The sequence below is a fragment of the Toxotes jaculatrix genome, chromosome 1 (assembly GCF_017976425.1).
Source record: "Toxotes jaculatrix isolate fToxJac2 chromosome 1, fToxJac2.pri, whole genome shotgun sequence".
In the NCBI taxonomy this organism is placed as follows: Eukaryota; Metazoa; Chordata; class Actinopteri; family Toxotidae; genus Toxotes; species Toxotes jaculatrix.
This window is the reverse complement of record NC_054394.1, coordinates 19,575,174-19,602,290: the sequence shown is the minus strand read 5'-3', so window position 1 is coordinate 19,602,290 and position 27,117 is coordinate 19,575,174. Positions and strand designations below refer to the sequence as shown.

At 39.8% G+C, this 27,117-nt stretch overlaps 1 protein-coding gene across 1 annotated transcript; it reads right to left on the bottom strand.

Annotated features, from left to right (window-relative positions):
- Positions 1 to 1,611: 1,611 nt before the first annotated feature.
- On the bottom strand, positions 1,612 to 26,684 carry lmo1 (LIM domain only 1). The gene is made up of 4 exons (XM_041036688.1): positions 26,311 to 26,684; positions 11,360 to 11,573; positions 3,525 to 3,650; positions 1,612 to 2,123 (listed from the first exon to the last, which is right to left on the bottom strand). Exons 1-4 carry the CDS (start codon positions 26,330 to 26,332, stop codon positions 2,018 to 2,020), a joined length of 468 nt encoding a protein of 155 aa, XP_040892622.1. The 5' UTR covers positions 26,333 to 26,684; the 3' UTR covers positions 1,612 to 2,017.
- Positions 26,685 to 27,117: the final 433 nt, after the last annotated feature.

Here is a 27,117-nt window from a genome sequence, read left to right as displayed (position 1 = left end):
AATCAAAGCTAGTGACGCAAGATGACCAACTGCTTGTCTTTTTGGTTTTCAGGTTCTAACATGTCACATAAGAGGTCGGGTAACATGTGATGTCATTGTACTAGAGTGAAATTAAAGGCTAGAGGCCCCTGTCCAGACTGATGTATGGCATATTACCCTGTTACTGAACCTGAACTTGAATAAAATGGATGACATGGTCTAAGAGCTCTTAATTTTTCTAAGCTGTGACCATTTGCATTCTGCGTAAATTGTTGTAAGACAAAAAAACCTCTCTAAAAGAAGGATGTTTGTTCTCTCTGATTGGGTGCCATTTTTTCACCATGTAAAAAAACAACCAAAAAAAAAAAATTTAAAGTTCTGCTAATAGTGACATGACAGCAGTGTGGAGATTTTAATGTGAGAATTTATTTAAATTGACCCAAAGTGGCTCTAAAATTCTAAATATAATAAGCTGGAGCTGAAATTATTAATTGATTAATCTTTTCTTCTTTTTTACATAATTGTAATGTGAATATCTTTGGGCCTCGCATTGCTGGTCAAGACAAGCAGTTTGAAAATGTCATCTTGGGTTCTGAAAAAATGTGTTTGTATACAAAACGGTGAATTGTTTAATTGAGGCCATCAGATTAATCCATAATGAAAGTAATCATTAAATTCAGCCCTACAATAAAGTAATTGTATGAATGGTTCATGTTTGTGTGACCTAAACCAAAAAACTATAAATTTCCAGCAGCATAAAAATCAATCAGATGTGTGTAATATTTTAATATTTCAAGAAAAAATTACAGGTACACGTGTAGCTGTGTATCATCTACATTGTGGTATTTGCATCAAATTACCTTCACAGTAATGTTACCCTTTATTATTTGTTCTTATAGTAATAGTATATATATAGCAGTCAGTGTCAAAATAAAGTGATTGCTTGATTAATTAAAAAAACTATGTGTATTAAGCAAAATTTCTGACATGAATTATCACTTGAGGAATCAGATGAATATTTGACAGCTCCATCAGACTTGGTATATTGTTGGCTCTTGGTGTGTGTGTGTGTATCAGATATGACCTCATCAGATAAACAGACAGTGTCACACAGCTCCATTAACAGAGTCTTCTGGGAAAAGCACTTTTTAATACAACTCCGCACCTCTGTTGCTGATGAGTTTGAATGAGTTCAAACTCAATGAGCATTTATTTTCTCTCTAATTTATTTGCTGTTGCATTTCATTTCCAGGCCAATTCACCCTCTCAATCCCTCATAATCAGATGGCAATTAGTGAAGCATGAATCACAGAGAGCAGCTCAGCTCAGCTCACTCCCTTTCATGACACCTGCACGTTCACAACAACACGGTTTGGAGAAGCATTCTTTTATTCCAAATAAAATCTTATTTAGTTCATTTTAAACAGCATTTCTAATTCCATCAGAACTCTGCAAAATGTAATAAAACTTGTTTTGTTGCATCATGTTTTAAAGAAGGGCTTCAAATATATTTTTTCTCCTGCAAGGCTTTTTATAGCATTGCAGTTTTTGGAGACATGATTACATATCAACACATGGGCAAACCTCCTCCAACAACTTTGGTTTTGGTTACAAGAGAAAAAACTCACTATGAACATTTAAGAATCTTTAATTCACACTAGTAATAAAATTGCATTACATTTCATAAAATAAATGTTCCAGTTTATATATACAGAGAAAACAGACTGTACATACCCTCCAATGAACCATTTCTTAAAGAAAAAGAAAACAAACCTGAAATAAATTTCACAAAACATACAAGCAATACAGTGCTCAGCTAAGCAGGCACAACTGTACATCAAAATTTGTAACTGCTCAGTGTTGGGGTGTGGGAGGGGCAAAAAGTTGAACATTTACAATAGAGTCCTTAGGGACTGATAAAGGGGTCTTAAAAAGTATTGCAGGCAAGCAGACAGACGCTTGTCTTTTTCCAAGTGCAGCAGAACATCCATCTCGTGTGTAAAGTGTGGAGCCGATTGTTGCTGCCACGAGGTTCCAACTATTGAACCTGTGTCTCAAAGCTCCCATTCAGCTGGCCCTCCTCATAGTCCATTTGACACAAAATCATGTTGTTTTTTAGGAAAAACTTGTCCCCCACGCAAAACCTGTTGGCAGAGAAAAACAGACAAAGGCAAAACTGTTGTTAAAAATACAAAGACGATCGCTGTCAGCATTATAACAGAGTGCTGTGTGTGAGTATTGACTGGCTGACTCCAGTCTGCTCTGCTGTGGCAGTGAAAATGTTGAATTTAAGATCAGCAGGTAATGATGATTTTGTTTGATTGCACACATGTGGCTCAAAGACGTTTTACCAAACGCACGCTGACACTGTGCCTTGTCAGATTCAAAGCCTGTTTTGATGGTCATCATAAATGTGTGGCTTCAAATAAAAGTTGATTAAAACCCTATCATTTCAAAGTGAGCAGACATGAGCACTGGCACCCAATGAAAGGCAGGTCAGCTCTCGTCGGCCTGGCAAAAAGGCGCTGGCACCACAAGAGTTTCCAAGGAAACTCTTGCCACAGGGTTAGCTTTTCACACACCAGTTTGGTTCCAGTGCTCGAGAATGTTTTTCCTCTAAAGTCTCAGAGTCAATCGAAGAGAGAAAATAACACACAGCAGCCTGCCCTACTGATGTTCTTCTTCTTCTTCTGTGCTGTGGAGACAGCTCCATAATGTGACTGAAGGGGGGTGAAGATAAGAAAATAGTCGAGCATAGCTCGGCTTTCGTAATGTGCCAGGCTGGTAAAACAGTCACGGCCATGGCAATGCTGTGCCAGATGAGGCCTGGCTTCATGTCTGCCAGCTGAGAGGAGAGACTGCAGTCATAATTCCCTTACAGCAGGTGTTCACTATGGTAACTGAATCTGGCCTGCAGAAGGTTAATGGGCTTGTGCTGTGTGGAAGAACAGGGTCATAGCACCCCTGACAAGCATGCAAAGGACGTTCTGCTCCCAGAGTGGTGCCATTACTGACAGTATATTAATGGGGGAAAAGCAATATTTGGGTATGTCATATTCTATGTACATCATAGCATAGGCTTTGTGCTCAGCCCAATTTCATAATAGTTTCTATCACTACGGAAACACCATTTCACACCTGTGTGGGTCCGTGCTCCCTTATGCAGCAACACATCTCTGGAGGACTTTATTTTTGTAGCTCCTATACCCCATAAGAACTAATTTTACATCCCCCTGGCTTAAAAGATTTACAGATCTAGCCACAAACAAGGACAAACTGCTTGGAGTGTGTCACAATAGAAAATAATTAGCTGGGCTTTACAAATGCAGTACAGCAACCTTTATTCTTACAACACGGGAAGACAACCAGATTGTATTTTTACAAACTGTGGTCTACAGTAACATAATAAGACAGAAAAATTCTGCCACACAAGAAAGCTTTTTCAACTACTCCTAATATTGAAGCTATTGGCCATTTTAACTCTCCATTCATATATATATTTTTTAAAGGCAATGTTGTTGTGCAGTTATGATCCCCATTCTTACCTCTGGTTACAAAGCTGACAGGCAAAACAGTCCAAATGGTAAACATTATCTCTGGCTCTCATCACCATTTCAAAGGCTGGGATCAGTTTACTGCAGGCTGCACAGTTCCCCGTTGTACCAAAGAGCCTGAAAGACAGAGAGCACAGACAGAGATTAACCCACCTTCCCTTTACCTTGATGCAATAAAAGAGCAAACAAAAATGTACAGACAGCAAGAACAATAGCTAAAAAAAAAAAAAAAAAAAAATGCTGCAATGGAAGGGGAAACAGGACAAAATGGAAATACATTGAATGTAATGCACAAATCTTTCTTGGCACCCGCTTGGTATTTTTGTTAATGAGAGTTACAAACATAGATCTTAATTCTTGACTAATGATCTAATTAAAATGATCACATGGTTTTAATCTCCTTCTTCAAAGAATTCCCCCTTTGCACATTGCAAAAGCAATGAAAACAGGTCTGAGGCAAACCATTTGAGCTGTTGAAAGTTTTCTTCTTTCAAAACTAAAACATCTAATGAGTCTACTGTATCTCCAACCTAAGCCAGCTGGATTTTTACACAAGAGGCTACGTTCTATAATGTAGTCACAAGTTCAAAAAGATTTCTGTTACATGGATTCAGGCTCAATCCCTTCTCTCTCTTTCTCCATCTCCCTTTTCATTCAAAGAGGAGCCTGAGACAATGACGGGAGATGTAACCTTGAAGAGTTAACTAAATGTTTTACACTGAACAGATTCATAGCTCAAACCTCACTGCTGCTTGTTTAGGCTTATTAGATAAGAGCCAAAATGATAAAGGTCACAAACAGAGCAAGGAGGCACTGGTGTAGATCTCCTCTCTCCTCAAAGCAAAGGAACCTCAAATGCTTTTCTCCCAGTCAGATTTACATTTTCATTTTCCAAGCGCCTGCCCCTATGTTTAATTTGGAGATTCTGAAGCACAGATAGATTTATATATTCTGCAGCGGGAGAAGGACCGTTTCAGAGCTTCGCAAGAGGGGATAAGGCAACAGCAGATTGCCATTCCAACAGTATGTTAAACACTTTTCCCCAAACTTGTAGGGCTCAGACAGAGGAGTCATCGTGTTGATATTCTGCCTCGTTTATGCTAGTCCCATTCAGTTGCTTTCACCTTGTTAAAGAAAACGTCTATCCAGCAGCCCTGCTTCTAATTAGGGGCCACTGCCCCAGAGGAGCAGGAGAGACAGAAACAGAGGGAGAAAGGCTGTTATGTTCCATGAGAGGGATTCACAGGGTGTTAAACAGAGACATTGTTACAACTGGTTACTGTTTCAGTTTCAGTTTTTAAAAAAAAAAAAAAAGGAAAAAAAAAAAAGACTGCATGTTCCCATAGACATCTGCCACCCACAGAGAAGTCTGTAACACAGTTATTGTTTTTTTTTTTTTTTTTTAATAGAGACAGAGAAACAGTTTTGCTTATCCAAAAATCTAAACAGTTCCCACACGTTGAGTATTAATGCAAAAACGGACCAAATATCAATGCTACAGGAACTGACCTTGTTACCATTCCAACATTTATATTTATATTTATATTTATATTATATATACATTATATATACATATTTTAATAGATCAGTTTCTGTGCACAAAGCAAAGGTTTTCCAGGGAAGCTAGTCCTGGCAAGCCTGATTTCTAATGTATCATAGGAAATGAAGGTTATTACTCTTCCCTTTTGTTTAATGTTCACCAAAAAGTTGCTCCCTTTTGGATATAACCCACAGCCACACACCTCATGTGTCATCATGACAGTCAAGTGGCAGGGACTTCTCCAGGTTTTAACACACCTGAGCTCTCCTGCACCGAGGGGTCACACAGTGATGTCTTTCTCTTTTCCTCAGGGAACTGAGGCTCTAAAGGAGCCTACAGAGCCTTGGTCACTTACGGAGTCTGACATGCACAAACCTATAACAGCTTGTAGGATTATTCTAACCCATCTCCATTACACCCTGCTGGGCTGTGGACATGGTGCTCACTTGATACATACAAGTTGTGAAAACGCCTGGTGGGCAAGCCCAGCTTGCTACCACCACTAAGTTCTACCTTCATTCAAAGAGGCGTGACATATGTGCCTAGTTTTTACCTTTCAGCTATATCTGTGTCCTTTGCAAACCAGTAATCCAAATATTGTAGGTATAACCTCTTTTCTGCTTTATTATGACACAGATTTTTTTTTGAGCTTCTCACCTCTGCAGAGCTGTTTACATATGCAGCCCCAGCTACCCTCAGTATGCTGCATTTTAACTTTACTAGCCCAGCAAAAATACAGGGCATTTTGAGTAGAGGGTATTTTGATTCACTTTAAAAATTTATTTCATAGCACTGGGAGAGTAAAAACAATACTAATATTAAAAAAGATACTATATTTGCTTCAATTCTTGAAAAAACAGATCAAATTTCCCTACATACAATTTTTTTTTCTTTTTTTAAGGAGCACTATAGCAATCTTACTCAGAAATTTAGCAAATTTCATTTTACTGGTCATATTGAGAACTACTTAGCAAAACAGTTGTGTAGTGTCTTCTTTGTCATATCTAAGAAAATAACCCTGATGATGTCTCAAGGGTTATCTCAGTTTGGGTTTGGAGGCAACAAGGGAAGGGAAGAGCAGACAATGCAGCCAAGGTAAAACACTTTACTTAAATTATGCTGAGGCTTTAGTATCTTTAGATACTTGATAGTACTTATGATTAGCTGCCAAAACAAGTGACAAGTATTCTGCTAATAGCACATAAAGGCTTTGTACCTTCTAAGTGGAAATATAAGTTTAATGAAGCTACCATACCGTGGCATGTTTACTGACTCTGGTCCCTCTAAATCATGCTGATAGTCTTCAAATCATGAAAGGATCTGATTCTAAAACAAAAAAGTTGTTATATCTCTGATACAACATGAAGAGTTGAAATATAAGGAAGTGCTTTGGATTTGTCTGTGTTCCACTCACACAGTTCTTCAGCCATCAGTTGATGTGTCTGAGTTATAACGTGGCTTCAACATTCGGCTTAATTGAGCTCCTTCGTGCTAAGAGGAGATTACTGCCTGGGAGAACTGTTGCAACACATTACTTTCTTCTCTTCTTAGCTTCTATGAAGCTAAAAGAAACCAGAGCTGAAGCACCACTGAGGCAGTCTCATGAGTAACAGCTGAAGGGGCGCTACATATAGTAAGCAATGAGAGTTTTACACCAACACATGATCAAGAGGCAAATTAAAAAGGATTTGATGTCGGCTGACTGAATGCAACATATTACCAGAAAAATGAAGATGTAAGTGTCACAAAGTGAAATAGATTTATAGCCATTCGGGCTTTTGAAAGTGAAACAGGAGCCAGCACATGAATGAACTGAACAGGTCTGTTAACACCTTTATCTCGTGCTAAAGTAGGGACAGTACTCTGATTAAAACATCAATAGAACTAATGTCATCTACACAAGCAGAAGTGTCAGGATGGTCAAGTGGCCAGTGAATATTTTGTTTACCTGACTGTACTCAAGGATTCTATGGGAAACCATACCCAGTATGTACAGTACAGTCCATTGTAAGTGTGCACATAAGAAAACTATATTAACGCAGGTGCTTAAGTCATTTTTTTCCTTTATACTTGACATGCTTCATAGCACTGAAACAGTGCCTTCAAAGAACATAAGTTGTGGATTACCTTTGAAAACATTAATTCATTTCATTTACAATAGATCTTTTTTGTTTGAATAGCCTATTTTCTGCAGAATTCCCACGTATTGTTCTGACACATGTCCTGTATTGTAGGAGTGCAGTGGCTCATGCACTTCAATTTCCCTGGTCATTTGGATTAAATAAATCAATATGCTCAAAAGGAAAGTGGGAAAAAAAAATTCAACATTAATAAGTTCAACATTAAAAGTTTTTTTTCACAACATTTCTATTTAAATAACAGTGTGAGTATTCTTCATAGCCTGAGTCCATCAGGTTTTGTCTATCAATAATCAGCATTGTCGCACGGTTTGAAGCAGTCAGTTGAAGTCCTATTTTAGAACAGACGTTTCTGTGGTTCATTTAAACGGATTAGAGGGTTAGAAGTGCTGATTTGGATTGCACCCTGCAACCTGTGAGACATTCTGGCATGGATTTCTGATCGGGATAATGTGGTATAAAGAGAAAGCGGGCTGGCTATTTACTGGATGGGAAGGTGTTTCTAGAAACTTTCAAAATTAATCAGCTGTGTTCAGATATTATATGACCTCTTTTATAGTATATAATAGTAGCGCTTCAACTATAATAATAACTATAGTGGCATAGTAAAAAAAACATGTACATGAACTTGAACTGTATATTATTTTGTTTTGTAAACAGTTGATAGTTTTTATTTTAGTTCAAGTTCTTTCCTTTCCACGTGTATATCAGTTTTTGGTTGCTCATTCTAAAGTCTAGAAATAATATTTATGACAACATGAATTCCTTACCGAACGCCTGCTTCCTGCAGTCTTCAGCACAGTACTCCGTATTCCTTAGAAGAGCTAAAAATTTAACTTTGTGTGCTGATGTGGATTGTTGGGAGCAGAGTTGGACGGCGGGAACGTAAAGAAGCTCAGCTCTCCTTCCTCTGTTATTGAGTTATTACAATGGGTCTTTAGAGAAAAGAGGGCCTTCTTTAGTTCTTTCAACTTGCTGCTTTGCTCACTTCAAACCCTTAAAGCTCCTACAGTGCATCATCTGCCTCTCTGTATTGCTTCCCTCAGATTGGGCTGTGGCTCTTGAAGTTTTCTACCTGTTCTCTGAGCTCTTTGAGACATCCCTGCCTGCACAGGGTTTGTCAGATTTCATAAAAGGGAAAGCTGTTAATGCATGCATCGCATGTTCTGACCTTCCCCAACAGTTGTGTCTTTTTGAAAGTGTAAACCTTTCTGTTTAGATCTATCTTGCCCAGAGAGGGAGAGCAACTGTTACGGGAGGAGAGCAGTTGTTTTACTTACTAAAGTAAAGTAAGGAGAGGACAGATTTAAAAAAATAGTCACATTCAGATCTCATCTTCCCCCTGCTATTTCACTGGTTTGTGGATAACTTATAACGTTCATTATCTTTAAAACATTTTCCTCTTACAGTTAATTATACTATTATGTCCTCTCTAATATGTGAAATAGAAGATTAAATGATTTCAGGCTTCAAGTCCTGATGATCACACTGTGACTAGATTGTCAACCCTCTTGTGAAGTCATATGATCCTTTGCCTTAGACATAAAGGAAATACTTAATTAATCTATTATTCTCACTTATAATGAAAGAGTGTAACAGAGTTGCCGACAAAAAAGCGGTCTTGATACAGTGAACTGAACGTCAGAGAGATTAGAAACTGAACATTTTGTTGGTGCAGTGCTTTGGATAACAGGGGAGGACACTGGCTGAGGTCTGTGTGCATTGTGTGTTTGTGTGTGTTGAAGTGTAAGATTCAGGAAAGCGTGAGTGCATTCAGTAAGTTACTAATGCCACTGAAGGACAATCACAGATGGAGCTCCTATAATAATTAATATAAGCATGGCAGGGTTCCAAACCCTGGGAAATAACCAAAGTGTGTTTGATCCACCCGCTTGTCTTTAATGAAGTGCAGGAGGCTAATTCAGTGCACAGATTTAACTTCATCACTGCAGGTGAGGGGGGTGTCTTACTACACCGAAAAGAAGGAATGAAAAGGAAACTGGCACCGGATGGAGACTGCATCACCTACTTTCAAATACTCTGGTCTCTCAAACTGCCTCTTCTCTGTACGCAAGGCAAGGTTTTTAATTTGTTCCATAATAGAATTCATCTCAAGCATCTCTAGCCATTAAATGTTCTGCATTTGTCGCAGGCTGAAGAGCAGGCGAGTGGGATGGATTTCATTAGGCAATCCGGGGCAACAGAGGAGTACAGAAAGCTCTCTCCTCCTCTTTCCTTTTTATTCTTATTTTAGTATTCCTAACTCTTGATTTCATGTCATTCTCCTTTTTTCATCCCTTCTCTAACCTCTACATCTTAGTGGTCTAATGTGCGAGAAAGCCCCGAGCCATAAGTGCCAGTTAGGCACTTATGGCTCGGGGGGGGGGGGGGGGGGTTGGGGTTGCTGTCCTTTCAGCAGATGTATTTTACCAAGTGAAACTCTGAGCTTCATCATTTTTGCCTTCTCTTGGTCATTTACCCATTTATTATTACCTCATCTGCACCATCTGCCCCTTCTGGGGCAACATTATGTCTTAGTGGACCTCTCACTGCATCTTAAAAGCATTAACTGTGGGTGGGAACTGATGGATGGTAATGGCCTATATCAACGTAACGTCCCTAAGCGCCTCTCAAGTGGGCTGTGGGCTTCTTCCAGGTCACAGGAAGAACTGAGATGAAAGTGAAATGTCATGGAGATCCATGAGTGAGGTTGGATGAAAACCAAGTTGATTAAGGTTCTCTTTCCTTTGGATTTTTATAATGATTTGAAAATATGCTGCTCCATTTAATTTCTTCTCTCCAATTAGAATAATGAACTGATCCAAACTTAAGTGGGTAGCAGTAAGCCGGGGATATCAGAAAGGGAGCTGAGAGACAAGTAAGCAGGAGGGGAATGGAGAAAGGATAAGGGGGGAGTACAGTGCAGGACAGGGTGTTTTGGGAGGGAGGGGCCTAGGACATTGGCATCCCTAAGTCGGCCCCAGGGGGATTCTCTCTCAAATAAATGGTAGGACCTCATTGGGAATGTGACTTAACGCCCAGGAAATGGTCATGTTTAATTTAGCAAGCAGATGGCAGGGGCATCTGAAGGGGGTGGGGGTAGAGCCAAAGACACTAGTGAAGCAACAAGCCTGCCTGGAGGTTTCTTACAGCCTACAACCCTGGTACAACTGAGAGACAGTCTCTTCCATGACAGAAGCCCCCTGTGCTCATGTAAACACAGAGAAAAAGATGAAAATGTGAAACAAGAAGACTGCAAAAACGCATGCAGTGGTTTAAACTTTAAGCTTAGCTTAATGTACATATATCTTGCTGGTATAAATATCCCTATAAAGTAAAACACATGTATCAACACAAGACTGGGAAAAAAATAACATGAAACTGTAGAAATGTTACACTGACAAACATGTAACATATGAAAACCTTTAATAAGATAAATCAGTTATGGTGTTTGTAGCAGTTTGGGTTTGCAATGCATAGAAACAATTATTAAATTTGAATTCTATTGAATTTCATGCCTATTTTTGTAGGTGCTGTTGATGAAGTAAATTGATCCAGTCAATTGATCAGTAGCACCAGTGTGTTGCTTGGAAAGAGGTTGCTATTATAGATTTTTGGCATTTTTTTCCCTACTTATTTTCTGTTTAAATTCTCACAGTGCACTTTGTATCGTGGATGCAGTGATACAGAAATGTCAGCATGACTCATGATGGTTGCGCAAGAATTTGCACACAACTTCAATAGTAACTTTTTTCATTTTTTACAGATTACCAAATTAGGAGACATGCTGAATAGCCCCTAATGTCCTTTATATTTCCAACCTTTGCACAGTGCTTGTGCCAGAGCATCCTAAAACTACATCCTAAAATCTCCTATGTGGATGCTGTAAAAGAATATGACTGCAAACTACTACATAGTAGGTTTAGGGTGCGACTTACTTAAAACATTGAGGAAACTTTGCATATTTTAAATTGATTCAAACTTCTGTGTTTGGGAGTCACAGGAAACACACACTGAAAAACCAAAGTCAACGCTACTCAGATGATTTAAAAAGAAAAAACTGTGACCCTTTTATGTCACAGCTCTTGGTATGGCATTGCTTTTGTGTTTGTTGTGAGTGGAGAAAGGTGGTTGTGTGTCTTTCTTGCCTCAGGTAGTCCCTGCGACAGAGGATGAGGTTGGCTTTCGTATAGAGGGTGGAGCCCACCTCCCCCAGGCGGCAGTCACAGCAGGCACATTTGAGACAGTCCTCATGCCAGTATTTGTCCAGGGCCTTGAGCAGGTAGCGGTCTTTAATCTTGCGATTGCAGCCAGCACACCCCTTCTGTTTCCCTTTGGGCTGGACGGAGAGCATCGGCACACCTGTAGTGATAAGGAGACAAACAGCCATGCGTGATTTACGGCCCAGGAACACGAGTGACTTTTCATGTTCTCTTTTTGATAAGCCGGCAGCTTCTCGAGGCGTCTAAGCCTGGCCTTGCGCATGGCCGCAGCACACTGCCTACCTGCTTCATATGCATTAAAGAAAACATTCTTCCATGTAGATAGGCACACAGGTCACATTGGACTACAAAGCCCTGACTTACTTGTTCCACTAAGAACATGCTGTAATACAAAAAGTTACATGATCACTTGCACTAGGCTTCAGAGGAAGGGGCATGTCTTGTATATTCTGAGACACAATGTTTATTTTGCTTTCTGTGGTATTTACAGCGAGCTGTGTCGTACGTTAGTTACCTACCATTTCATCAAAGCCCATTTCACTCAACTGTCCACAGCTGTAAAAGCTCCTCATGGGCTTTGTTTGGTATAGATTAACATTAACCTTTTAAAAAGCCTCTGACCACAAAAACGTTGCTACCAGACCCCAGTGAGATATGTTATGGCCTAAGTGCCTTTTAGCATACACTCACTCGCTGTGTTTCCTACATACACACACAGGGACACACACAGACACAGGCTCACACACACACATGTGCGCACACAAACCACAAACACACACACAGTGTTCCCTACTCAGAGCATTACAGCCTTTCCTCCTTTTACACTTATCTGTACTCATGTGTCTGCAACGAGCGAGCCTAAGTTACCAAACTCGCAAATTGCCCTGCTGTCACGCAGGTCCCCTTTAAGTGCGCCTTTTAGCCTCCTAAAGGACAAATAAAGTCCATTTAATAACTGCACTAAACACTAATAGTCTATGTGTGGTTGACATTTGTGTTTGGACTAAAAGCCCCCCTCAGGCCACTGCTGGTACAGAGGCAGGGGCGCGCAGCTCCCCCTCTGTAGCACTAACAGGTCTGCCACAGCTGAAAGCACAAGACAACAGCTCTTAAGACACTCTCTCACACACTGAGCTATTGATCCGTCTAAAAGAACACACAGTGGACGCCACTTGCCACTCTACTTTCAAAACACATTTCTCTCTCTCTAAAAAAAAAAAAAAAAAAAAAAGACTGGACACTCTGCATCACAGGGGGTTAGGCCAGCATTTTGTATGTGTGGGTATCTATAAAGACCCATTTTAAACACACGATATACTGAGTTATATATATATGAAATGTCACTGTTTTACTGTTGCACTTTAGTGATGTGCACAGGTACATGTTGTCCAAACCAAAGAAAGTTTTTATTTTGCGTTTCTTTAGCATTTAGCACAATTGCGGCAGTGTTAACGTTAAGTGTGAATGGGGTCATTCTGTAGTTAGATCTGCTGTTTGACTGTAACTTCTGTGGTTTGCTCAGTGATAAACACAACCTCAGCTGGTAACAAGGGACTGCTTCACTCTGTGCACTGTTTTTCTCGGCTAAGCCTGTCAAGTTCGTTCTCTTTCACAAAAACCTTATACCACTTTTCAAAGGACTTCTTTGGAACAGAAAAAGCATATTTTCTCTCTCTCTCTCTTACATGAGCACACACACATCTGCACACATAAATGGACTCACAAAGTACCTTATTGGATCCAGATTTGCTCTGCAATTTTTGGCCATCCACACATCAATAATGCTATGAATGTAATATAATTAGCATTTCCCCTTTTAAAAAAGAGGTGAAAGAAATAGGAGAGCTTGTTAGTCAAATTTATGGCTTTGGTTTATATGTCAGTAAGTGCTCCGGTGGTGTTGAGCCGTCTTATTTCTTTATCAGAAGTGGAAAGGAGAGGCTAATTGGTCCAGTGCTGGTGATGGGAGCCATCAATTAGTGTTCTGCCTTCCCTCAAGCTCCCTCACCTCCCTCCCTCCCCAAAACAGACCCCTTGAAGCTGGCACATTAGGATCACAAAACCTGCTATAAATACCAATGTTCAGTGTAAATGAAGCTAAAAAGCTTCAAATTCAAGCCACACTGGATAAGGGCGGACTCTTCTACCTGCATTTCATGGCTTGTTAGGGGAGCTCTCTGCAGGTATGCCAACAGTGCTCGCCTGACAGGTTTCTACAGAACTAAAAACAGTCTTAATGAGGAGAGAGAAAATGCCTGTGTGTGTGTGTGTGTACGTATGTGAGTGTGTGCTTCAGTACTTGTGCAAAGAGAAAGAAAGGAGTTGCTGCAATTCCCTCGGGGATCACAAAAATCTTTAATTTGCCTTTTATGACACCTAATTAGTTATTCTACTCAAAATCTTTGCTTTAAATAAGAGAACTAATTATACAAAAAGGTCGTTCCTCCACCTCCAGAGAACTACTCGTAATTGGTTGAGACCACCACCCGCCACACACTCATTAAACATATCACGTGTGTGTTTTATATCATGTTTGAGAAGGCCAAAGCTTAACCTATCCTGGAATCACTGTATGCTGCCCACCCCCTCTACTGGATGCACACATTGGTTAAAAACCCCGCTCAGCATCATCAAAGTGACAACACTCTATGTCTTAGAGCGACTTAGTCTGACATTCAAATCTTCATGCGTAGGTCCCAGTCCTTCAGGCCTGACTGTAAGAGAGATGTCTCAATGGAGGAATATCTAATGTCTGCCAGGAAACCAGTACATGCATTCAACTGATGCCTCTTTCTTGAAGCCATTTCAAGGAACAAACATGGGTTTGATGTCTTCTACCAAAGCAGCCTCTGGAAAACAGCTTTAATAGTAGTGTAGCAAGCACTAGCTCAAAACCTACTAAACAAAGAGCAGTGACAGAAAAAAAAATGAGTGTGTAAAGTAAATGTCTTTTCAATTCCCTTAATGCCATGAGACATTTTCTTGCACCTGTCACCACTCCCGGCGCTCTGTGAAACTGTGGTGTAGAACAGAACCTCCCATGCTTGCCACCTTCCAGAAAGAAAAGCTGCATTATGAAAGGAAGCAGCAGACTAGGAGGCAGCCTTCACTTAATCCAATCCATTTAACAGATACAAGTGCCACTGACCTTCCAGTGTCATTTGATGTCACCAAAAGCATGCCTCTCCACATCACGATTCATTCTCCAACAAGGGATGCATTTTACTTCTCAAAGTGGAGAGACAGCACTTGCCCTGCCAAATATCTTTCCTGAGAAGGAATTTAATTTGCCATTAGTACTGTGTGTAAAGGCCTGTCATCTCTCCCTTCTTCCATCCATCTACTTTCTTTAAGATTGTATCTTTCAAGAATATGTACAGTTAGTTTTTCTCAGCCCAGTCTGTCAGAGCATGTATTTTCCATTATAGAGATAGCATCCGATTTCCATGTTACCCCATTTAGACTTCCGTTTTACAGCTATCAAAAAAATCCCATCAGTCTGCTAACCTTTTTGATATATTTAAGGTTTTAAAAGAAAATATGCTGTTTGGCGCACTCAAGGAAGTGTTTGAAAGTGGAAAAATGCAATTATCACATAGACCCACATTTCCTCAGACTGGACAGGAGTGTGAAAGAAAAGATGACCACACCCTTTTGTCCTATCATTATCACTAAAGTCTTTAATTAATTAAAAAAAAACCCCAAACAAACAAAAGGTGCCGGCACTTGGATATTATGCTTCATGCAGTAATGTATACAAGTTTCCTATGAATCCTGGAGCCATCATTAGCCATGAAGGGTCATTTCATGCGGAATAAAAGAAGATTGGTTATTTTCTTGTAATGAACTGCTGTTAGTGTAATAATAATAATTGCATCACTTTTTAAATTGTACTTATTTCTTCCTCTGTTTTTGCTCTCTCTTCTATTACATAGTTTTGTGTAGGGCTGCACCTCAGTATTATTTTCATTATCGAATAATCTGACTTTCGTTAATCGATTATTCTTTTTTTCTCTAATGTCACAAAAAGTGAAAATGTTATATGTAAATATATTTCACACAGGCCTTAGCTGATCTATTTATTTTTTTATCCAGCCAACATATGTGAGAAGCCAGAAACAGCAAGTGACAAAAGTGATTATTAGATTATGAAAATAGTTGCTAATTACTTATTTCTGTCGCTCAAGTAATTGATTAATCAATAACTCATTGCAGCTCTACCCATCACAATTTCTATGGTGAGAGTCTAAGGTGTTTTTTTCAAATTGTTTGTTTTGTGCAATCGGCACTAAAACCCCACCAATGATGTAAAACTAAAATAAGCAAATGTTTGCTTGATCAGTGACTAAACAGATTAATCGACTTATCATTTCATTTCTAGTTTTATGTGTGTAACACAGAATTGTAAATAAATTTACTCACAGATTCCTGGTATCCTTCACTATACTGCTACACACATGATCTCAATGGACCAGCTGCTCTCACAGGCTCTCAAACTTAATGGCAGTGACAGTCACATCTGATTCTGTGCTTTGTTAAATGTCTTTTGATCAATTAAAAGCACTGACGCCATGGTGTGATGCAGACTTTGCTGGTTCATGGGGAGGTAAAGGATCTTGATGAGAATCACTCAGGCTTCCTGACATATGACGGGGAGGGGAGGTGGGCTTTCAAGGAGGTGGAAGTTGGCCCTGGGTGGGCCTCCTCTCAGGGGCCTCTATAATTCCAGCTCCCAGCTGCAACATATAAGAGAGTGTTAGCCACCGGCGTGGTAAATACACAGACTGGGATGCTCAGGGAAATCAGATACTACATTACCAAATGATTGCATTTAGCTGAAACAAGTGCATTTGTCATCATCATCATTACCCCCACCACCATTATCTCTTTATTCAAAGCACTCCTGCACAAGATATCAACCAGACGTTAATGGCCTACAATGAATCTATAAACTGCTGCCTGAATTTACCAAGCCATATATTATATTATATTATATTATATTATGTTATATTATATTATATTATATTATATTATATTATATTATATTATATTATGTTATGTCATATTATATATAAAAACAGACAATAGTACAATATCAAAATTGCTGTTTTGCTACTGAATTATACAAACTCACCGAGTCACTGGTTTAGAAGCTACAGGGGCTGCTTTAAACCCCACTCTTTTATGTTTCAGCCACCACTGTAAATTCTGTGGCCATGGCAATCCCAAATGAAATTTGACCCTGGGCCAAGGTGTCTGCCACCGGGGTTAATAGGGATCTCATGCAGATGTCTTGCCATTGTGTGCATGAATCAGCCCCTTTCATTCAGCTTCCGTCATTGCTGTAATTGAGCCCATAGACACGTTTCTCTATTGCCAAGACAAAATACAAGACATCTGGTAATAATATCAGCTGGAATACACATGCCAGTTGAAAGCAGACTGATGAGTGTATTCTGAATGATAAGCAAAATAAAGACCACTGATTCACTGTCTGATTCATGTCACTATCCTTAGTGGAAGCATATGCAAGGAGTAAAAGAAATGTGTGAGCACACAAACACACTCACAGAGAGAAACACACAGACACACACTCCCTCTCAAATTAGGTAGTTTCTTACAAGGCCCAAGTCAATATTACATTTCATACTGACTGTGTTTTTTGTTTTATAGTTCAGTATAAGAGGCTTCTATGTTACTGTACAGCATGCTACATTTCCAGATGGTTGTGTATGAATGCTGGGGTCTGTGAGGTGATTTCTGGGACTGTATGCATGCTATGATTATGACATAATTAACACCACCACAGTATTTGGGAGAGAGAGAGCAGACAGGGCTGGTGTGGATGAGGAGGGGACTGTTCATTAACAAGATGCACTCTCTCAAACTTTGCAGCTTGCTGTGGCTAATAAGCCCCAGTGAAACGGAGCCCAGCCGTCCCTTGCATTGACCCTGGCACTGCCCAGGATAAGGGAGGGTTTTGTCTCCTGGAATAATTGCTCTTTTCACATGTTACAAGTGTCCTGACCCCCACGGTCGGCAGCCACTTTCCCTACCATAATTACTCCTGATCCGCTCCAAATGAGTCAGCCGCATTAGGGCTGCAATAACACTGGCCCAGCTTCAAGCGCGGCATGGGGAGACTCAGCAGAGCAGCCTGGAACAGGACTGCCTTTTCTCCCAGCCCACGGTCATTTCCATCACGTCAGAGGTGCATTTCTTACACTTGAAGTCAGCACGAAGGCCCTGGGCCCTTTTCTGAGGCTTACAGAAGGCATTGTTAACTCCTGGTGCTCACTGCTCACTGTGGTTTGGCTGCAGACTCCATCCCAATTAACTGAAAACTTCATTAGGGTGTTTTTTCCACAATTTTCAGCCCCCTATTATTTTTAATTTATTCACATGGGGTTAATTAAAAGAAATGTATCACAGCGATATGCAACAGCTTTCTAATTAAATTCATTGCTCCTTTTTTTTTTTTTTTTTTTTTAAAGACATGAAACTGGCAGAGTTTCCAAATTATTACAGAAGGCGACTTGTTCCAACACTTGGTTGCTCAGTAGTAGTGAGATTAGAGCTCTGCAAGGTAAACTGTCAACAGCAGAAACAGGGTGAAAGATGGAGCAAGAAAATGAGAGTGAGGGAATAAGATGAATGAGGGGGAGGAGAAAAGACACAAACATTCATGGGTTTATCATGCAAGGTTACCCAGTATTAACCCATGAGAGCTCTTTAAGAGGGAGGACTGTCAGAGTGTTGACAGAGCAAGGAAAGGATTTGTTATTGCAACTAGCCAGTCAAATATTGTTGGGCTTTGTCGGTTGTTGATCTGAGATTTTTAGCTCCTGAAACCTAACATTTTACCTTCTTTTTAATTTACTGAAGTACAATCTGTCAATAACCAAGACAGTGTATGAATCTTCACCTTCAGTCCTCATACAGTACATATGAGATCAGCTGATATTTTTATTTCCAGAGTCTGCATTTGAGATTGAATAAAAAAAAAAAAAAATGTGTTTATTCTCAAACTGTATACTTTTAAACTTTGATAGAGGAAGCAATCTTATCTGCCACTTCAGGATTCCTGGGAGGAAAAAAAAAGAATCAAACCATTAGACCTGCTGCAGACACTTTCCGCCATCCGGAACAGAATAATGCACAAACACTTTTTAGTCCACATTAAAAATGCATTTGGAGAGGAATAAATGTAGCCCTCTAAAGTTTGTGTCACTCATGAGGTCAGGACGTGATGTACAAAATCCTCCCCACTCCCCAGCAATTACTGCTCACTTATTATTTCAAAGGATATGCCAGGAGACAGGTGTGCCATTCAGGGTCCTCAATGTGTTGAAAATGGAGGGGAAGAAGGAACACCATACTGTGGTGCACTGTGTGAGGCTCTTTAATCTTGAATAATGCAAATTCCCCACAGGGGGCAGTTATTTGGCAGCACAGGCCTCTAATGTCATTCAAGCACCTACTCCCACACCTGATGGGGTAAATAATGAGGGAGTTTGGTTGGATGCACAGTTAGGGAGGAGGTCTTCATGAAGATTGGGTGTGATGTCATGTGGGATGGTAAACTAAGCTGTCTTGTGTAGCACAGCCAATCCTAAAGTGCGCAAGAGAGGGACATTGGAGATACCGCTGGCTGATGTTTGATTAGGAAGATGGCTCGCTTTTAATGAATTCCTTTTAACACTTTTATAGTACCTCATAATACGAAGACTGACCCTATTTCCTCAAGACGTAATTCTTGTTACTGGCTAAAATCAAATGGCAATTCAGCTAGAGACGACAGGTCAAATAAAATGAAATGAAAAGAGATGTGATTGGAATGTGGGTGCGGGGTTTGGTGGTTGGGTCTAAAGTCTGATAAACCAGTTTAACGCTGAGTTCAGTGGGAATGTGTGTGGATGGTGGCTGTCATTTGCCTCTGAATTTGCAGTTGCAAACATCATAGTTAAACACAGATTAAATCAACAACTTCAATATCCAAAACCTTATCTACTAGCTTTAAGAGGCTACCCCCCTTCCCCCTTTAATCACAGACTTTAATTAGCTATTTAAGATTTGATTTAGTGAAGGTCATCCAATAAGAGATTAGTTCTCAGCAAGTTGGATCTTATTTAAGAGAAGGCACCCCAGGCTTTTCTATTTACCAACAAGATAGCTGTAATATCTTAAGAAAGCGTGAAGCCTCCATCCCTCGTTTCTCTTGATTGTTGTACTAAAAGGCAGATCTAAGGAGGCCTTTAATTTTGTTGTTTTTAACCTATAAAGAATCATGTGACATTTTGGGGGTTTTTTGTGTGCCAAAAATAGCCAAGTAAAGGTCATTTTAAGTTGGATTAGAAATACATGTTGTATGTGAATGTGCATGAAAACCGAAGAATCTATAGGTCTACAAAGTACTTGTTTCCCAGTAAGATTAAAAGAACTTGTGTGGTTAACTGCTGTAAAGTTCATGTGTTATTACACTGAAGAGCAGCTTCATCTTACTGTGAAGGCAGGTAGGAGGAAGGCAAATCTGTCAGTAGTGAGAAAGTATTAACAAGTCTTGGCCCAAGATTAAACAAGAATCAGTAAGTTCTCACTTATGGCCAAAGCTACTTTTTGACACTTAGCCTACAGAAAACTGAAACACAGCTATGGGAGTACAATAGAATGAAACAAGACTGAAAGTCTAAAAGCCTCACTAGCAGCCCCTAGAGGCTGTGCTCCTCCTTACACCCCACAAGAACATAGTGTCTTTTACTGACCAGCCACCACTGCCATCCTCAGAGCCACATACTCACACAGGCAGGACCAAAAACAAATGAAAATACACCTTAGAATGATCAGGGCTTTGGCAGATGGAAAATATGGCACTGACAAGAACTCCTGCTGGCTCTGTGATGTGTTCACCATATAGGGCACACAACAGGCCAGTTCAAATAACTGATTTCTCCTAAAACTATATTAGTACAATAATACAGTATTTTACTTCTGCAGGTGCTACTCAAACCAACCACCTGCTTTATTACGCACAAGCACATGAATGCATGTGAAAACTGTCACCTGCTGTTCTCAGATGTGTTACCACTTTGGAAAGTGACGTCAGTCCACGTTCGCCTCCAAAAAAGAAATTTCCACAAGAAGCTGATCAAATTTTATGATTTTTATACGCTATAAAATTATATGCAAATGCTATAATTTAACACATTTTTACCCCAGTCGAAACCTCGAAACCTCCACACACAGTTTACCTGGGGTTTCCCACTCCATACACATACACACTTAAGTTAGACAAATGGGTTATTAAATGGGTTATTAGCTTATTGCAGATATTTTGGTATTGGTGTATATATGTCAACCGATGAGAAATTTCAGTACAAACAGGTTTGAGGTAATTTAGAAACAGTCTCCATTACATAGCTTGTTCACCAGAGAGCACTGACAGGTTTATTTTTCAAGTGTAAAATATCCTGCTCAGTATATATCTTGGTCACATTTTCTTACAAGAAAAAAAAAATTAAGGAATCCATATCAAGATTTTTTGTTTATGTATTTTTCAAAAATACTATCTCGATAAATCATATTTTTATTTTCAAAATACTGATATTGGTATTGGCTTTAAAATTCCAGTATCTCTACACCACTGCCTTTCATTTAAACAAATGTGCATAGGGACTACTTCAGTTGGGATTAAGCAAGACCTGTTTCAAACTGAATGAAAAATAGTTTTTAGATCTGCTTGTTTTAAGAAACAAGAAAGCATTAAGAGACATCAGTGCAATTATGATTTGAGATTCGGTTTACACATGAGTAATGAAGCGAACGCATAAACATTCATGTTTATTCTCGGTATAAAATCCTTACAAAAATGTCATTTTTATATTGCAGTGAAAAAGATGAGGGTTTTGTGTAGCATAATGTATGTCTGAATTTGTGAGAGATTTCTTATAATGTTAAGTGAACATTATTATGCCTAAAATCATATATTTTAAACATCTTAAGTGTGGCATCAACCTTGTGTAGTGTTTGAGTTGTGATTTCCAGTGAGAATTAACTCGACAAAGTGCTTATGTTGCCTTAGAGTGTAACAGGTGACATGTTATTTCATTGCTGCCGGTACAATATTAAAGTTTTTCCTCAGTAAAATGGGCATCTGTGCATCATGGCACTTACTCCCAGCGACTAATGAACCATAGCTGGTGACGCTGTAGTTTTGACATCTGCTCATCTCAAGAACTTTACTTACTTTACTGCTCTCCTGTCTTCTTTTACTAAGTCTGCGATGACAGAGTAAAGGAGGAAAGCAAAGAATAAACTTTACAGAGTGCATGAGAATTCCAAGTAAGTCGGAACAGAGAGCGCACAATAGGTAAACAGGTGAATAAATAACATGGTGTGAAAAATAATCGTATAAGATGTTGCAGGAAGTGTGTGCGTGTTTGTAGAAACATCAGGGTATGAATACTTTTCTTCTATGTCGACATGAGTGTAGTCAACAGCAGCTTGAGAGAGTCAGCTTTACAGTGTCAAGTGGCAGTGAGACCTGCTTCAAGTAGGTTCAAACAGATTGATAATTGACAATATATATGAACTGCACTGTATATCATGAAAGCTAAATTACATGTTGACAAAAACAATAATATTTTTACGCCAGCTTAACTATGGATGGGGTTATTGTGGTTTACTTCTTGCAGATGAAAACAGTTTTGTGTGCGTGTGCAACATCAACATTAGTTCTGTGCATACCTGCCTTTGTCTCAGAGCTTGTGATAAGACATTAGGTTTCTCCGTTATGGTTTAAATTCATCTCAACATGTCAGCATATTTGTGGATTTTGTCAAATGTTTGTTTTTAACATTTGCACTGATGAGCGTTTGCCCTTGTGTCTTAAAGTCTCTTATTTGTTCGTTGAATTTTCAGTGTGGCACCTCTACCTTAGAAACCTTCACTATGCCCACACGCACTTCAAAAACACATCAGAATTTCTTCTTGACGTCCAAAAAAAAAAAAAAAATCATTTGCAGTCAATAAAAACAGAGCGTCAGACTCTGGATAACACAGCAGGGAGCAGAGGTCGTCCGTTCTCTGTGATGCATGTGGTAGCCAGATCTTGTGAAAAATGTGTATGATAACATGGCTAGCATGTAGCTTCTGGCAATAATAAAAGGGATGCTCTTACAGCTCAAGAGTGCATAATTGAGTTTGTGTGCCACACTGATGAGTGCAGCCATCTAAATCGAAGGCAGGTGGGTGCGCTCGCTAACACGTGTCTCTTAAGTCTCACTTCAGTCCCTTTGAATTCTGCTAAGATTATGGAAAATGATACACATCTCCCGCACTCGTAGATGTGAAACGATCAGGACTGATAGGGATCTAGAGGTTTAGTGGTGACAGACGAAATTGTCTCCAATGAGAATTCTGCATTTGAAAGATCAGAAAGAGATTAGATGGAATTAAACACTCGGCTGAAAATGGCATAAATGTGATTTTGTGTAATTTTTTTTCCCTGAGCTTTGGTATAATATGGATGGACAAAAGACTAGTAACGCAAGTTACATTATGTGTCAATGCAGAAAAGATGTGATTATCAGACCTATGTCAGGCAGATTTATCCTGCATGTTTTAATGCTATTTTGCAGGTTACAGTTCTTGTAATTATTTAAATCACACAATTGTCTACTGACAATTGTTTAATACAAAACTGGAAAAGTAGAACCTCAGCAATGCAGGTGCCTGAAATAAAGCTTTCTAAAAAAAAAAAAAAAGAAAAAGATTCGTGACTTAAGAAATATCAAACGAAGCAATGTGTTTGTAATACTGTTCAGGGCCCAGAGCACAAAAACCAGACGTAATTTCAATATTTGAAATGGGCAAGTTTAATTTTGAAGTAAGAGCAAACCAATAAGCTGAGAAAATAGCAAATACAGGGGAGCAAATTGCATTCCTTTGTAAAAGTGAAAAGACTTAAGGAACATATAAAAGTAATTTCCAACTGGAAATTAGAAATCAACCCTCAGAAACCAAATAACAGAAAAGAAATATTACTGTCCACTTTCTAAATCAATATAACATTGCTACAAGACAGTATTACCATGGTAACACCGGTAAAGAATGAAGCAATTCTTATTATTTCAAAATAAAAATCGGAGCCTGAAGCCCAAGTTTTATTACAGCAGCCGACAGATCACCAGTCTGTTTTCATCTGAAGCATTGCTTTTGCATCACATGCTTTATGAATGTACAAATTTCACTGGACAGGATGATAACAGGGTCGTAAATTAACAAGCAAAGGTAACCAGAAATTTATCAGTAGCTGGAGGATTTTTCTTCTGCTCAGGTCTGTGAAGAGTATACTGTAGTTGTGTTAATGTTCAGCAAAAATATGCCTTCAGTGTGGACCCACTTTCTTCTCCTGCAGTTGGTACGAAGAAGGGGAGAAAATAGCTGAGTTGCCTTTTCCTCTCAAATTAGACGCAAATTGGAACCTTCATATCGTGGGTATGAAATAAAATGTCGACACAGAATATTTAGGTACATGTGTTGCTGTTCATTACTAACTATGACCTGCATATTAGGTCGTTTCACGGAGCAGTGCCTGTATTCCTTTTACAACCCCCCTCCGTGCTCTCAGACTCAGTGCTTTACCAGATAGTGCATATTATGAGTTGATGACTGCATCATCTGAGAGTATGGAGGTTAATATGGTTTAAGATGTGCGTGTAACGTCTGAGGACAAGGTAGCTACAAACAACATGAAACTAACGAGAGAAATATTTTAGTTTTAATCCTAGTAAGTTAAGGTGAAACGAAAGGAGTTTATGTAAAATGACTCTTAATAGACTGATGCAGGGGGAAGTGATTTGTAACAGGCAGACTGTCTCAATGGAGCGAAGATAAGGGGACCGAGAGACTAATTTCTGGTTGCTGCCTATATAGTACAAAGTCTTGCAGACTTTTCTCCAAGAAGTCAGAGTTCAAAAACAGTCTGCCAAACCAGCAGCAGCACTACTTTGTTGACAACTAGGATCACAGCCTTTGAACATGAGACTAGACACGCTGCTGATCTGTTTTATAGGCCACAGAAGGACTGAAAAATGAACACTTAAGCAGCTCTCACAAACACACACAGGCGTAATAGTGAATCAGTCAAGAGAAACAGACAGTAATCATACACATGCACTCATGTGGCCACCCAAAACGCCAGCCCACACCTCCCTCTCCACATATGCACACATTCATTTGTGCAGGCACTAAGTGGATACATTAGACAAGAAGGTTGAATTGACAAGCCTATAACTTTAGAGCCAATAAACGCTAAGAGGCACCACAGTGAAAGAGACCAGATTCAAGCAGCTCCGTTGACAACCTGGCCAAAACGCTGGAGCTGCTGGTCGGGCCCAGCAAATAAAGGGTGAAGCTTTTAGGCAATGAGCAGCAGGTGATCTCAGCTTTTCTGCAAGTCCTAATGCTCCTAAAAGCCACTCTCCCTGGTTCTGTAATTGGGCATCAGTAGTTAATGTAGTATTGACTGCATTACATGCTCCTGTGCATCCTTTCCCACTAATGCCATTTGCATCACCTTGTACATTTACCATATTGCTTAGCCAATAACTGTTAAAAGCAATCTGAATCATGAATCATATAGGGAACTTTTAGCTAGACAGACATCCGAAGGAGACAATTTACAGTTGAGTTAATTTGGGTACATTAGCAGCACAACATGGATTCAGCCAGACAGACCAATTTATGTCTCTGCCGCAATCCTTTTATTGGTTTTTAGATGTGTAAGTGAAAGAATGCTCTGCTAAGAGATATGAAATATCCATTTTCAAACATAAATTATGGGTTACAAATCCATCCAAGCATCCATCACTTTTAGAGGAGGAGGAGCCCTGGATAAACTCAAATGTGTAAAAGAAATATACAGTACTTTGAGAAATAACACACACACACACAAATGTGTTTTATGGTTAGTGGAGGTTGCCATTGTGCATGTCAGCAGGTGGTCCCCAATTGTCAGCAAAACAACCCTCAAAATACTCTCAAAGAAGTGTCTGAAGACAGAAAAACATCAGAGAATAACTTGGGTTTCCGATCACATAAAGCCTTCATTGCGGTGTTTTTCAGTCTCCATTTGAATATTATGATTATGTTGTACAAATGTAGTAAAATGCATATACACTGAGCAGCATTTAGACCTGAATGTGAAAAATGCACGGCACATCTCACCATCAGTTTAATCCAAAATGGGACTTCATTAGAGGCGAGTTTGATTTAAATTAAAATTAATTAGATTGCCTCACCCATTAACCTAAATACATTGAAATAGATAAGTAATGCAAGTAGGCCTGTTTGGATGGAAAGTGAGTGAACGTTGCACGGCGCTATCCATAATTTGCAATCAAGTTAAAAGCACTCTGCTGTCATCTCCCATCCCGTGGTGATGTCAAAGGCTGCCTCGCTAACTTCACAGACGCAAAAAGCACTTAGAGGGAGGAAAGAAAAGAGGAGCCACATGCACTGCAGCGTCTGTGGAGTATCCTTAAACTCTGGGTTACACATCAAAACGCCACGGACAAAATCTGGTCTAAATAAACTCTTCCAAACTAAACTGCAGTTTGGCAGTGGAAAGGGTATTTGTGTGCAAAGTGCACCCCCTCCAACTTCACGGTACAGAAAGCAGCCACAGTATTCAGTATTTCTTCGCGAAAACACGGACCCTGTCGTGATGGAAATGGGGTTGAAAAAGCCAATACAAAGCGGAGGCTGCGGGTGCGCAGGGTCCGGGGCGACGGGAAGCACTCAACGTGTAAAAATGTCAGTAGTTTGCCGTGTTACTCCCCAGGTTATAGCATCCTACGGTCGGAGATGTTACTCACCCTCTTCCTTGTCCAACACCATCGTCCTGAGGAACGAGGAGTCCTTCCCCGGGCGATCCGTCCTCGGCTCCAGCAGGCTTGCACCTCTCGGTCTTCTCGCTGCTTCTCCTGGAAATGGCTTTGAAACGCGCGGCTGACTAGACTAAGCCTCGATAAACCAAAACCCTGGAAAGATGAATTACCGTCTGCACGTTTTTTTTCCCCTCCTCCTATCAATAATAATTCATACACGGAATACGGCGATATACGCGGCGAGATCCCCCTATCCGGACTGAACTGTAATGCAAATAAATAGCGTCAAACAGCGTTGGTTGCTTTTGATAAATTCCATGCGAATAAAGAGGCAAAACAATGAAAAGCGATATAAATCTAGTGTCGCCTATCTGTAACTGTGCACACACGGACGGATCAGACGCTCAGACTGAACGGCTGAGCTCTCCTCGCTGTTAATATCCTCTCTTTCTCGTTCTCATTTGCTCCGAAACAGCAACTATATTCAAACAAATCCAATTGCAAATCTGACAACTGCTAAAAGCAAACTCACGCCGCCTCTCTCCCAGTTTATGTGCCGCGCTCGCCTCTGCTGCTACTGAATAAATGCGCGCAGTTTCCAGAGACCCTCGGATTCCCCTGTTAATTAAATCAATTCATTATGCTCAGATCTGATTAGCAGCCCTTCCCCCCTCTTTGAATCAATTATTCAATACACAAACATAATTGCTTGTGCCAGAGGTGTCTAAGTATTAGCTTATTTAACTCCAAGGACACTAATTACCCCTAGGGCAAGGGAACTTTTCTCATTAATTC

Coding starts and splice junctions, on each gene's coding strand:
- lmo1 (XM_041036688.1), bottom strand. CDS start 26,332: ATGGTGTTGGACAAGGAAGAGG. Junction 11,574..26,310: donor GGTGTTGGACAAGGAAGAGG/GTGAGTAACATC, acceptor TTATCACTACAG/GTGTGCCGATGCTCTCCGTC. Junction 3,651..11,359: donor TGTCGCAGGGACTACCTGAG/GCAAGAAAGACA, acceptor TCTGTCTTTCAG/GCTCTTTGGTACAACGGGGA.